Below are 14032 nucleotides of genomic sequence, written 5' to 3' on the forward strand. Positions count from 1 at the left end.
GTGTTTATTAAGAAAAATGAAAACACGTCCACATGACACGAGAAGGTCTGAAGCAGCTTCATCCTCAGGAGAATGGATACACAAATGGCAGTATATCCGTACAATGAACTGCCACTCAGCAATGAGAAGAGACAGAGTACCGATACACAGAATAGCGTGATGGATCTCAAAACAACTGTGTTGGGCTAAAAAAGCCAGACACACACAAAATACATCTGGTATAAGCCTATTTATATGGAGTGTAAAAACAGGCAAAATCAGTCTATGGTGATAAACCAGATCAGCTGTCTCCAAGAGGGATGGGCGATGGTGGATAATTGGCTGGAAGGGGTGCACAGGAGCTCTCTGTGGTGATGGAAATGTTCTCTGGCTTGTTTTGGGGGGCAGTTTACACGTAGACGCATACAACTATCACAACCCATTGAATGGATTCCTTTATTGTAGGTAAATTATACCTCCATAACAGAAACAGGAGAAGAGGAGGAACAAGAATGAGAATGAGGGAAGAAAGGAGGGAGGAAGGGAGGGTGGTTCGGGGACTGATCTACCTGACCAGTTTGATCATTTTTCCAAATTAGTGGTTCTTTACATGCTGGTGTTTCTTGAGCTGCACTAGATGTTATGATAATAAGGTGAAAATATGTGGAGGTTTTACTACTTTGATGGGGAAAATCATTTTAATGGCTAGATATTTCTCATTTAAAATTTTTTTTCCTCCCATGCAATGTTCTGAAAACTTTAGCATTTGCTTCTACTTAAGCGCATTAATTATAGCCTGAAACATGGAATGAAGAATTGGAAACTCAAAACATTAAACCAGGAGATCACAGATAGCCAGATCTGCCTAGCTCAACAGTTCACCTTCCTCCTGGACACATGTGTCCATGGTTGTGATGGTATGTTATACCCATGTAACAGAATCAACTTTTCAGCTGGTGAAATGGATGCCTGTTTGGAGGACAGGCATGTTGACATTTCACACTGTTCTGTAAGAGCATGACTTTTAGGGTTCCTTGGGTTGAACTGGATAATTGTTGGCCTAATTAGTGTGGTGCCAACCCATTCCCAACCCTCTGTCAGATGCCCCCAGCCCCAAAGTGGCGGTCACATAACCATAAATCAACAGCTGTCCTCAAGCTCCTGGAATCTTGGCAAAGCCAAAGCCTATTGCAAGAGGACTCTCTAGGAAGCCAGAGGTGCCCCGGGCCCCTCCCCATCACCTCCTTTTGTCTTCTACTTAGCTCTGCCCATGGTCAATTGCAATGGATGCGGTTCCCTCACCCACAGCAGCACAGGCCCAGGTACCTTGAGTTTGGAATAGCCCTTCTGAAGGTATTGTCCACATTTTTCATGTTCCCCTGTGGAAGCATAAAATTTGCTCCACCAGTCAACGATTTCTTCCTCCTAATGAAAGACATCAAAATGGAAAAACCTTTATTTAGTATTGATGTGGATTTCCAATCAGTGCAGGAAAACCCATATGTAACAGGTAAGAGAAATAGGTACTTCTGAACCTGAAACAGGGGAGATGATAGGATTTTTGTTTACATGTAGATTCAGACTCAGCATTCACGATTCTTCTACCCAGAAGCTACAGGTGAAATGACCATCCTTGGTGGGATCTAATGCCCAGAGCTATAATAGACTCTTTTTTTAAAAAATATTTTATTTTATTTATTTTAGTTTTAGAGAGAGAGAAAAAGCATGAGTGGCGGAGAGGGGCAGAAGGATAGGGAGAGAGGGAATCTCAGGCAGGCTTCATGCTCAGTGCAGAGCCCCACATGGGCTAGATCCCACAACCCTGGGATCATGAATGACCCAGCCGAAATCAAGAGTCAGACGCTCAACCTGCTGAGCTACCCAGGTGCCCCTAGATGATTTCTTACAGCCTATAGACACAATATATTCATTAGTCTGATTTTACTTTTTAGCCTGTTGACTTGATATTTATATATACAAATTAATTAGCTAAAACTTCCCTTATATGTTTTCCACTATTTCATTTCTTTAGTCCTTATAGCCAGCAATGCATTATAAAACAAAGCTAAGCTGAGAGGTGGAAAAACTGGTTCTAATTCCAGTCCCATCCTTTACGTGATAAGCTGTACTCTCACATTATAAGCCACATCGGCTTGGGCAAGTTATCCAACATCTCTGAGCATCAATTTCTTCATCCACCGAGTGGGTAAGAGCACTACCTGTCTCCATCTACTTCAGAGAGTTGTTTTGGAAATCAAAAAAGATCATTAGGAGAAAGAGCTTTAAAAATGATAAAATGTAAAACACAGTAGGGAGGCATTATGGGTCATTTAGACAAGTGGCTCCCAACCTGTCCTTGGGGTTTCTAATTCAATCAGCCTGGGGGAGTCCTGGGCATTCAGGAATGTTTTCTTAAATTCCACAGGCGATCCCATTGTGCGGTCAGTGTTCAGAACCTCTGGTTTAGAGGGGTGGCTCTTGGTTGGGCAGAGGGGATAGCATATCAGAGTCACTTGTACAACAATTTAAAACTGCAGAAGCCTATAGTTTATTAAAGGCTGCTATAAGTTCCACTCAAATTTTTAACAAGAATAGAGCCTCATCAGACCCACCCATTGCTTATTTTAACATACCTGGGAAAGAGTGATCTTGCTGGGGGGAAAAAAAACAGTGTCACCTGTAACATAGACTCTTAGTCTGGGTAGGGGCAGGGAAGGAACACTCAAGAAAAGCTATTTCCTTTCTGTGTACCATAGACATGCAAACACACACACACACACACACACACACACACACACTATACAGAATTATTTCCCCTTTATAGTCAGTAAACTAAGCCTGGATTTAAAAAAGTTTCTTTACATATCAGCTATAGGCAGAAAATCTAAAATGAATCTTAAATCTAGCAAAGCATGTACAATAGTTACCTTTTCTGTCAGCTGTTTATCACATATATGCACAGGAAGAGGGCAAACCGTGTCAGGTCACACAGATATGGAGACCCCATGAGCATCAGGTTTAAAGAGAAAGAGAGAAGGAGAAATTAATTTTCATGCATGCTTTAGATGATCAACATTTTGATGGATTATTTAACGTATTCAAGATGATCTCATAATTAAACACACCTTCCTGGTTTCTTCTCTGAAAACGTGCACATGAGTTACAAATAGTATTAAAATGGAAGGGTTGGAGGTAGCCACCCACATCCCATGTTCTCAAGGGTTAGATAATCTCATTGTCTGCCAGCACAGTGGTCACAAGACGGGAGGGATGGGGGTGCATGGAAGTGTGGCCACTCATCAGTCTGCCCCCAACCTTTCATTTCACTTAGCTCCTAAAGTATTCCCCAAATTGGCCTTATTCTTATCCCTTCAAAAACTCCTGTCAGGGGAAAATCATGTCTAGCATGGCTGCAACATCATCATGTAGCTGCCTTTCCTTGCCTTTTCCCCATGCCTCTGTTACAGCACCAAATACAGATGCGTCCATCAACACTGTTCGAAGATGTCAAGTTTCTCATGGTCAAATGCTTCCATCTGAGCTTCTGCATAGAGAATCCACCCCTGATCTCAGGGTGCATCCAAGAGATGAGGGAATGGTGAGCTCAGATGCTGGGCTTGAGTTTTCTTTCCGTGCCTGCTGGTTGTCACCCAAGTTCACCTTCAGGGGCAGTCTGAGGAACTGCTATCTAGACCCCCTTTCTGAAATCCTAACTTCATTTCTTATGTGAGGAGACAGTAGCTCCTCATTATAGGCCCTTCCTGCAGCTGTTGTATGAGGCGGCCACAGGGCTTCCTCTGTTAAGTGCCCCTTGGTGTTTTCTGATTGGCGTTTATTCAGTACACAGCATTGCCAAGAGAGGCAGAGAGATAGACAGATGTAACAGTTTGTTATATTAGATTCATACCAAAGCAGGATTAAAGGTTAAATCGCAGCCAGATTGAGATTTTGGAGAGAGGGACTTTATGCCAAAAGTACATTCACATTCTGAATGGTTCCTGAATTTTTTAAAAAGATTTTTAAAGTCTGTTTATTCACATCTATTTTTAGCTATTTGAAATCATTTCCAAGAAGAGAATAGTTCATGGTTTAAAAAGCGTGACTCAAAACAAATGTCTGGTTTTAAAAGTTAGGATTAATATGGGAGAATTTATTCACGCCCATTTACTCAGGAGTTCATGTGGAAAAGGGATGCGAGCATCTCAAGAAGCTTGCTTTATGGTATCTGCATGGCAAGAATCTCCCCGGGCTTCAAACAATCACATTTGCTTAAAGATCACCTTTCACTCCAAAATCTAGTATTAGAAGGAATCTGAAAGAATTCAAGTCTTTAGACCAAGGTCCCCGTGGTCCCAAGCAGCTTCATGCATTTTCTCATCATACATACATGCACTGTCGTTGGAGAAGCCATTTTGCTGAGTGCTGTTGACATACTGCTTAAACACTGGAATTGGAAGGTAATTGTTGAAATGGCCATGTAGGAATGCCCATGTTATCCGGCTAGCACTTACCAATTTGCCCCAGGCACCACCTTTCTTGTGGTAATGCTGAGCCCATTTAAGAACTCCCAGAGATCCGGGGCACCTGGATGGCTCAGTCGCTTAAGAATCTTTGGCTCAGGTCATGATCTCATGGTTTGTGAGTTCAAGCCCCATGTCGGGCTCTGTGCTGACAGCTTGAGCCTGGAGCCTGCTTTGGATTCTGTGTCTCCCCCTCTCTCTGCCCCTCCCCTGCTCGCACTCTGTCTCTCTCTCTCAAAAATAAACATTAAAATTAAAAAAATAAATAAAAAGGAACTCCCAGAGATCTCACAGGGCAACGGTGTGAGTTTCTGTGAGCACAGGACAGTCACCCAAAGCCCTAGCCTCCAGCTCACATCAACAGCAGTTAGTTTTGACTTACTCTCTCAATTTACCCAGATTAGTGGTAACGGACATACATTACACATATATCACATGTACATGTAATGCACGCACATCATGTACATGTAATATAGGACATCAGCAAAGTTGTTATTATTTGCTCTTCCAAAGCTCAACTTCATTCATTTGCCTTTGCCGAGATGTGTACTGTCTTCCCTAATGAATGGGTGGAGTCAGTTTTTGAGGGGAGATTCCAACCGGCCTTTCCTAACACAGTGTGCCTCAGCTAGGTGTTAGCAGAACAAGCTGATTAAAGTCATGTACAGTATAGTAGTCCCCACTTATCAGCGGGGCATACGTCCCAAGACCTTTAGTGGATGCCTGAAACTGCGGGTGGAATTGAACCTTGTATATATTACGCTTTTTCCTATATACACATACCTATGATAAAGTTTAATGTATAAATCAGGCACAGTGAGAGATCAACAATAACTAATAATTAAATAGAACAATTATAACAATATACTGTAATAAGTTTTGCGGCTATGGTCTCTCTTTCAAAATATCTTATTGTACTGAACTCACCCTTCTGATGATGCGAGATGATAATATGCCTAAGTGATGAGACGGGTGAGGTGAGTGATGTAGGGGCTGTGACGCAGTGTCAGGCTGCTATTGCCTTTCTGACAGAAGGAGGACCGTGTGTTTTGGGACAGTAGTCGACTTCGGGGAAAGTGAAACCTCAGATGGGGGTGGGGGGCACTGAACAATGGCGGTTCCGAGTGCTACCACCTCCAATCCTGTTCCGCTGCAACTCAGATTCTATGATGTAAACTAACCTTTCACAATGTGTTGTTCCAGTAGCCCAGTCATTGGTCAACTACTGTTACGAAATGAGTGACAATATCAGCATAGATTGGCCTTGATTCTTCTTGATCCCCCATATGTAGGGCTACTGAGGACACAGCAGGCACGAATAAGAATTGTTTGGCGATGGAAAGTAAGAAAACTGGAGACAGGTTACAGAACAGGATCTAAAACTGCCTTTTTCCTGGGCCGTTGTGAAAATGTATTATCAATCAAGGTTCTTAAGTATACAGTACTTAATTTCTCCCTAGGCCACCACTGTTTTGGTGGGAATATGTGAGGTCATTTGCAAAGCAAATGTGGTGTTTCGCAGATTTGATATTGTCATTTATGACTGTGGAGGATTCCCAGGGAACAGAATCAAATGCACTGCGACACAGAGCTGGCTGTGGAGACCACATTTCATATGGTCCAGTTGTTAGTGAGCTTAATGAAGTGGGAAGGAAGTGAATTTTTTAAAAGGCACTGTTTATGGACATAACATATTAAAGTGCAATCATGTGCATTTTTTGGCCAGTTTGCACATTAAAACATGCTGTGAAAGTCCGTCCTAAATGCCAACACAAACAGGGAGATATTTGATGTTTTCTTTTTTCTGGACTGAGACCTTTCTTCCCCCCACCCTCCCTTTCCTTCTTGTAGAACTGGCTGCAATGGTTCTAAAATAGGGTCCTGAGTGAGCATTTCCACCAATTTCTTCACCTCAAAACCACAGTGAATATAAAAATCTTAGATAACCCACACACGGGCAAATAGGGTCATTAAAAATCCATGACATTTCTACTTCATGCATGCACCCCTTCTTTGGAATGTTCAGTGCTACAAACCACTTCCTGAAATTTCTCTTTCTAGCAAATGGTATCATTCAGACTGTTCACACCAATGGTTCTCAGACCTGCCTGCACATTAGAAGCGCTTGGAGAGATTTTTTAACATACTGATGTTTACTAGGTCCCTCTTCCTCTTGGAGGGTGGGGCCTGGTCCTGGGTATTATTTTAAGTATCCCGGGTGACCCAGGGTAGAGGACATTAATCTACACAACATCATTTAATTACTGATGAGTCTAAGATTCAGATTCTTTATTCTACCTCCATAAATTGGCTTGGTTATTATTATTTTAATTGCATTGAATGGCAGTTTGCCTGAATTCGCCCAATGCCTAAGCACCTGGAAAATAAAACTGATATTATCCGATGATCAGTTCTGAAACCTACCTTTGAAGCCAGTAATGGTTTGGTGTCTTCTATTTCAATAATGACGTCCCGGCAGGGTGGGGTAGACAGAAGGGAGGCTACAAGACAAACAATTTCTCACCCAAGATACTTAGGAAAAAAACAGTACTGAACATTCTAGTTGAAGTTCAAGTTCAGCAGCCACAGTGGAAAGTAGACTTTACTCATGGGTAGGACTCACTGAGTGTACAGGACCATCCCTGAATAGAGAAGGTGACCCAGTAACTCATCACTTTTCCCAAAATGTGATGTAGGTTTAGACATTTTCTCTTGTCTTGGACAATTAGCCCAGTGCCTGTACACAGGAAGTGCTCAAAAAAGAACGGTTCAATTGTATCAAGAAAGACCAATGTCTCTAGAGGACATGAGCGGAGAAGGAAACTCACATCGGAAGGAGCTTCAGCTTCTTAGAATCTGTTCCCAAGACACAGCAAAGCAAAGCAGGGCAAACAGTTGCACATTTCAGGCCTGAAGCTGCAGGCGGCTCATTCGGCTCCGGTTCCCACAGTGGGAGCACAGGGAAGAGGCGTCAGCCTGGTTTTATGCAATTCCCAGAATACGGCTGACCCGGAACAACACGGGTTTGAACTGTGCAGGTCCACTTATGTGTGGAATTTTTTTAATGCACTATGGTACTGTAAATATATTTTATTTTCCTTATGATTGTATTTTTTTTTAATTTTTAATGTTTATTTTTTGAGAGAGAGACAGAACATGAGCGGGGGAAGGGCAGAGAGAGAGAGAGGGAGACACATAATGTGAAGCAGGTTCCAGGCTCTGAGCTGTCAGCACAGAGGCCGACACAGGGCTTGAACTCACAACCGCGAGATCACGACCTGAGCTGAAGTCAGAAGCTTCACCGACTGAGCCACCCAGGCACCCCTTATGATTTTCCTAATGTCTTCTTTTCTCTAGCTTACTTTATTGTAAGAATACAGTGTATAAAATATACAACATACAAAAAAATGTGTTAATGGACTGTTTATGTTATTGGTATTTAAGGCTTCTGGTCAACATGAGGCTATTAGTAGTTAAGCTTTAGGGGAGTCAAAGTTGTACATGGATTTCTGACTGCATGAAGGTCAGTGCTCCTAACCCCTGCGTTGTTCAAGGATCAACTGTATTTGTGGCTCTGGATTTTGGGATTAGTGCAAGGGCTCAGGGGTAGCCCCTGGGCTCACCAGGTTTGCTTCCAATGAAGCCTCAGCCTAGGGCACGGGTGTGGGTGAGGAGTATGTCTACCCTTTATGGAAGATGGCATTGGGCAGTCAGACATTCAATGGGAGGCCAGCACCCAGACAGAACAAACTGCAAAGCCAAAAGAACTTTCTGTTTAACCCACCCGTGTAGGACCAAAAGCAGGGGAGGGAAGACACATATTTTAGGTACATACCACGTGCCAGGGAGTGGACTAAGCCTTTTACGTACTTTATCTCATTTAATCCCTCAATAATCCTGTAGAATATGCACCATTATCCCCATTATAAAGATTAAAACACGAATTGAGGCTAAGAGAATCCAAGTTACTCGCTTCAGGTTAAACAGCCAGTAGGAAGTGGAAGTAGATGACCTAGGGCTGTCTGACCCCAGAGCTTGTGTCTTACACGCCAGCGCCCAGGGCAGAGTAAATGCTCAATGAAATGGGAAAGGATTAGGGGGACACTGGGGAGACAGGGAGAGTGACATTTACTAAACATCTGCGATACTCCACTTGCTGTGCCAGCTCATTCTATATCCACGCAGCACCCCCATCCCTACCAGCAGTCTCTACATTTCCAAAACAGGCTCCCCCCAAAACTTCTGCCAGCTATAACACAGGACGTGACAGCCAGTTGGGTAGTGTGCGGGAACACAACTGTATGCAAGCTCCTTCTTAGCAGTTCTCTGCTTTACCAGCCTCACGTAAACAAAGCCTCAAGGACAGGAGGAAAGCTATTCTGTATGCTTCTGACACTAGGCCAGCCAATTACATTCCTCAACTCTTACTCTATTTTTGGTTTTAAGAAAGTACCAGATTCTAGTCTTGGGAACATTATGCTTTGCCCACCCCATACTCCTTACGGATTTTCCTTTTTGAAGAGTTCTCTGAAACCTTGACCATATTTCACATTAATTACAGAGTCACTAACCAGGAGACCTCTGCCTGAGCCCCATCCTACCCGCCTCCCCCGCCCCCCCCCCCCCCCCCCCGCCCCATAGACACCAACAAGTCCACACTCGGAGGCCAGAGAAAGATTGCAGAATTTGTGATTTCACGTATTTGGATCAAAGAACTTTGTCTCATGAAAGCAGCAGGGGCAATGCTAGGACAATGGTTTCTCTCCATTGAGTAACCCCAAATTAAACAATGCTGCAGTTATAGTAATCCTTGTTGCTATAAAAAAAAAGTTGCTATTTTAGGTACTATCAATTCAACACAAAATGCTTGGCATGGGAAATTTCTGGATAAACTCATGTAGGTTTATTTTTGCCCACGTGTGATTGTGGATTTTATTTTAGCCTCTTCTCTGAATCAGGGCTATAGGATGCTGAAACAGATGAGTTTCAGATGCTCTGTCAAATCAATACCAAACCTTCTGGAAGATTAAATAGAACTGGTTAGCAGGACAGCTGCTTAAACAGAAGACATCTGTTTCAGTCTTGAGGCACCGACGATCAGCTGAATGAATGTGTGATAGTTCCCCACGGCATCTAATCTCATGAAGCCAGGGGCCCTGGAACTTTATTCACTATGCTGACCCACTCCCCAGCCCCTAACACGGACCCTGGCACACAGTAAGCTAAAAACAAGTCATTATTGAATGGGCAATAGCAAAATGCTATTCATTAGCTGTTATTTATTTGGAGCCCTAAGGTCAGCACCATGTCCCACTATCATTTACCTATGAATCATGTGACCTACGGCAGACAAGTCCCCAGCTTTTCCTCCGCGGATATAACAATGAAATAGTATCTTTCCAATGACATTGCGATAACAGGATGCGCTCATGAGGAAGACAGACAGAAAGCAATTCGAAATGAAAATCCTCCCCCCCACCGCTTCACTGCTCAGGAGGGGACCGCTGTATTTCTTGCTCAAAGCATTTATCACACTGACTGCAACTACTCATTTCCTTGTTTGTCTTCTCTGCTTGACTACATGAAAACATTATGAAGCACTTAACATCTCCCGAAGAGACAGCTTATGTTCAGCCAGGGATAGGTTACTTCAGAAGGTAACAGTTTGGGCGCTGGATGCCGCCCCCCCACCCAAACAAGGTGGGAATTCAAATCTAACTTTACCACCTACTAACTATAGCACCTTGGGAAAGTTACATAGCCCACTGGATATCAAATGAGTTCTTCATCTGCATGAATATTTTTTATCTTGAGGAGGTCTGTGAAGATTTAATCAGATCTCACATGAAAAACCCAAAGGGATATCCCTTTTATAGACGTGAATTTTACCTTTTAGCTGTGGCACAAGATCCTCCTTTCCCGCATAAGGGTCGCAGCGAAAGCGGTCCAGGCGGTCGATGGTGCACTGCCCAACGACAGGCTTCCGCCCAAACTGCCTGTGGTCAATGACCTTGATCACCAGCGGAGGCATGTACAATTCTTCCTTGGGCAAGAACTGGGGATTCACAGAGGTAGGCGTCACTTCTCTGTAGCAGAACTTCCCAGTAAATTCTCCCAAAGGGACCAACCCAGACTTTTTGCCTGATTGGTATAGCCCTGGGGACTCACAGTGCGTAGTTCAGGAATTTTATGTGCTAGGCAAACAGCATAGTGCTTCAGGACGGGAGCTGAGCCAGACTGCCTGGGGTCAAATCCTGGCTCTGCTACTAGGAGTCGCTTGGCCTCAGGCAACTTTTCAAAGCCCCAGTTATCTCCTCAGTAATAGGAGGGTTGTTTAATTGATGTGTGTGAACTGCTTAGAATAGGGTCTCAGTGCCCAGTCACAGGATGCAGATTCAGCATTTAAAAGTAACTGAGATCAAACTGAATCTCCAAGGGAAATAACTGTGGCTTGGGAATCTTTTAGTCTTGGAAGTTCGGTGTCCGAATGGAATGCTCATTTTTCCTCGACTCCTCCTGTTCTTCCGTGTGGAATTTGGTGGCCTCGATGACATTGCCTGATTAGGGAATCATGGGCTGGTCTTGGGGTCTGCCTGGTATGTGGTTCAGATACATTTCCATCTCTGGCCTTGCAAAGGAATCGAAGTGGGGGTTGACTGAGTGGCTTTTCTCCTGCTGACTGAGACTAGATTCAGACTAGAACGTGGGGGGTGGGGGAGGGGCTGGGGAGCAGGCAAGGGTGGGTGGAGTGGCCTGGGGCGATCACTTCCCGATTGGATTCGGGCTTGCAGCACCCAGGTGGCACTCCATCTGCACATTGCAGGGGGGAGGAGGACGGGCTTTGCAGCCGGAGGAACCTAAGTCCAAACTCTGGCCGCCTACTTGCCAGCTATGTCCCTGGTGTAAATTACTTATCTTCTGGGTTTCCGCTACAGTGGGTGTTTAAGGAATGAAAAATGCCTGTCTTGCAGGGTGAGAGCAAAGACAAAAGGCAGGGAGTATGAAGGCAGCCGGCACCCAGGGCTGCTGCTGTCGCCTCTCCACATACCCACTGCCGCACAGAAGGTGTGGCCTGACACTCACTTGCAGGACCTGAATAAGGTGTCCCCCTCTCTAGGCCTCAGTTTCTTCACCTGTAAAAGCCCACGTTAAATCACGGGACCCTAGAGTTTGAGAATGGTGTGCTAGCGACACCAAATGACTAGGGAGAGAAAAGGAATGTGAAGGTCCTGGGCTTTCTACTCCATCAAAGCCAAGGAAATGCCTTGATTTTATCTCTTTGATATAGTACAGTAGGATAAGGATTTAACTGCTTTAAAAGCAGGAGGACTGGGTGACCTCTTCTTGCTCCTATGGGGTCCTATGATGGAGGACCGTGAACCGGATCTGACACTGTCCCATATTCCTAACAACCCGTGGAGCAAGGTGGGTGCCTTCCAGAAGCACCTGGAGGAGGGGAGCAGTCACAGGCTGTTAGGGCATGGCCCCACTGCTCCAAATGGGCTCTGCACCTGCCCTTCCCCAGCCAGCCAGTGCCTGTCTGGAGGCTTCCAGTCCATACACACTTGCAAGGGCAGGACTGAGGGTTAGTATTCTGCCCTCAGGGGACTGACCCAAAGCCTGAACCTGGTAGCTGAGCAGATGAAAAGTTTATTCTAGAAATACGTATTCTCATAAATATTTCTGTATCACTGGGGATGTCTAAAGCTTCAAGAAATCATCACTATGGTGTGAGAGTCTAAGGGACAAAAGTCACTGGCAAGCTGAATCCAAGGCAAGGTTTTTCTATTTGCTGTCAGAGTTTGGAAATATATAAACTTTGTGTGTGTGTGATTATATATATATATATATATATATATATATATATATATTTCCATATTTCAGATAAAACTCAGGTACTCAACACACGTGGACTATTACAATCTTGATACTGTACCACTTTCATGAAGAGAACAGAACTTGGGAAGTTGGGTGTCTTCTTAAGGTTTTTGATCACCACTGATTCTACCCTTTCGCCTCCACACTCCACAATGAGGCTGGGGGATGTGATAGAAGCCATCTGGTAGTTCTTCATATTTCTTAAGCCCCAAGCTAGAATCTAAGAAAACAATATAAAGAGATAGAAAGAAAACCAAGTATATTAAAAATAATATTCAAAGGAAACATTCTTCCTTAATAACTGAGAAATTCTTTAAGGTTGACTGGTGCAGATTTGCCTAAAATCTCTGAGACTCTTATTCTGGAAAGCCTGTAGGTCATGCAGAGAAAGTGGTTTTGCCCCTTTTCCTCTGCCTGAGCTGCTAAAAAGCAGAGCAGTGAAGAGTGCAGGAATCAAATCCTGGCTGTGAACCCAGGCAAGTTAGTAACCTCTCTATGTTTCATCTGCAAACAGGACTGACAGCATTATCTACCACAGGGTCATCCCAAGGATCAAGTGTAAACTTCTTAACACAGCGTCTGACATGTAAGCATTCAAAAATGATAGCTGTTGTTTAAAGCCATCTCTTTGGTCTCTGGAAACTCTTACCAAGACAGCTTGAGAATGGAAATCTCAAGGTAACATCAAGGAAGAGACCTTGAGAATGGACCAGACCTGTCCATCAAGCTACCTGTTAGCTCCATCAGCCTGTGTCTGCCCTGATTGTCTGGCATGTCAGCATTTCCTGTTACCCCCATGCCTCTCTCCACCTTGAGTCCCCTCTTGAGTCTCCTGCTCTCTGTGCACACGCGCACACACACACACACATACACACACACACACACTGCTCTTTGTCTGCCTTCCCTCTCCCAGCTCTCCAGTGGACACGGGAAACTGAGAAATCTCCTGGATCCTAGTAAATGAGAACCCCAAATTCCCTCAGTAAGGCCGGGATTGACCTGTTCTTCTTGTTTCAACAAGCCTTCTATGTCCATGAATATTTCAGATTTTTGGACAAATGCTTTAGGAAGTTGGACACAGCAAGAGAACAGGTGACAAGATTTCATTTCCCAGGTGAAGGATTCCAGTTCTGTCGCTATGTCATTTGACTTGATCCATAAAACTTAGGGAGCTGCATACCTCAATGGCAGTGAGCTGGACCACAGGTCTGATCCCCTGGGGAACCATGTATAGATTTGGCGCCCTTTGTGAGGGAAGGATGGGAAGGTTGGAGCCATCCTGTAAAACAAACATGGAAATGTCAGTGCCTCTCTTTAGTTCAAGGGAATGGTGTCGCGGGTTATTAACAAGTATTTTAAGCAGTTGCTATGAAAGAATATGTAAGTGAGAACTCAGTAAGTACCTTGTGCCTCAGAATCAGTTCTGCGGTTACAAGGACGTCCCCACAGGCTTTGTCTCCATTCATTAAGGGGTGCCAGAGAAGTTTGGGCGTGATATCCATTTCTGAGTTTAGCTTTACCAGAGGGGAGCACAAGCTTCGTCCTAAAAATTCATCTTTGCCCTAGAGAAACAAACAATCCTTAAATTCCCCAACAAATATCCCTATAAACTTCCATTATTCCCCAAGCCATCTTAGAAATTCTAAATTACCTAC

At 44.1% G+C, this 14032-nt stretch overlaps 1 protein-coding gene across 5 annotated transcripts in view; it reads right to left on the minus strand.

Annotated features, from left to right (window-relative positions):
* The window catches only part of MYOF (myoferlin), a 157621-nt gene that overhangs the window by 23762 nt on the left and 119827 nt on the right, over nucleotides 1-14032 (minus strand). For 2 of the 5 annotated variants that reach the window (XM_047824477.1, XM_047824476.1), the window contains 8 exons: nucleotides 13781-13939; nucleotides 13558-13656; nucleotides 12436-12597; nucleotides 10389-10554; nucleotides 6924-7000; nucleotides 4367-4423; nucleotides 2907-2918; nucleotides 1306-1404 (listed from right to left, as the gene is read on the minus strand). In XM_047824477.1, the coding sequence (XP_047680433.1) occupies nucleotides 1306-1404; nucleotides 2907-2918; nucleotides 4367-4423; nucleotides 6924-7000; nucleotides 10389-10554; nucleotides 12436-12597; nucleotides 13558-13656; nucleotides 13781-13939 (831 nt within the window). The remainder of the gene's footprint in view (nucleotides 1-1305; nucleotides 1405-2906; nucleotides 2919-4366; nucleotides 4424-6923; nucleotides 7001-10388; nucleotides 10555-12435; nucleotides 12598-13557; nucleotides 13657-13780; nucleotides 13940-14032) is intronic. The other 3 variants (XM_047824480.1, XM_047824478.1, XM_047824479.1) reach the window with 2 other exon arrangements.

The sequence above is a fragment of the Prionailurus viverrinus genome, chromosome D2 (genome assembly GCF_022837055.1).
Source record: "Prionailurus viverrinus isolate Anna chromosome D2, UM_Priviv_1.0, whole genome shotgun sequence".
Taxonomy (NCBI): domain Eukaryota; kingdom Metazoa; phylum Chordata; class Mammalia; order Carnivora; family Felidae; genus Prionailurus; species Prionailurus viverrinus.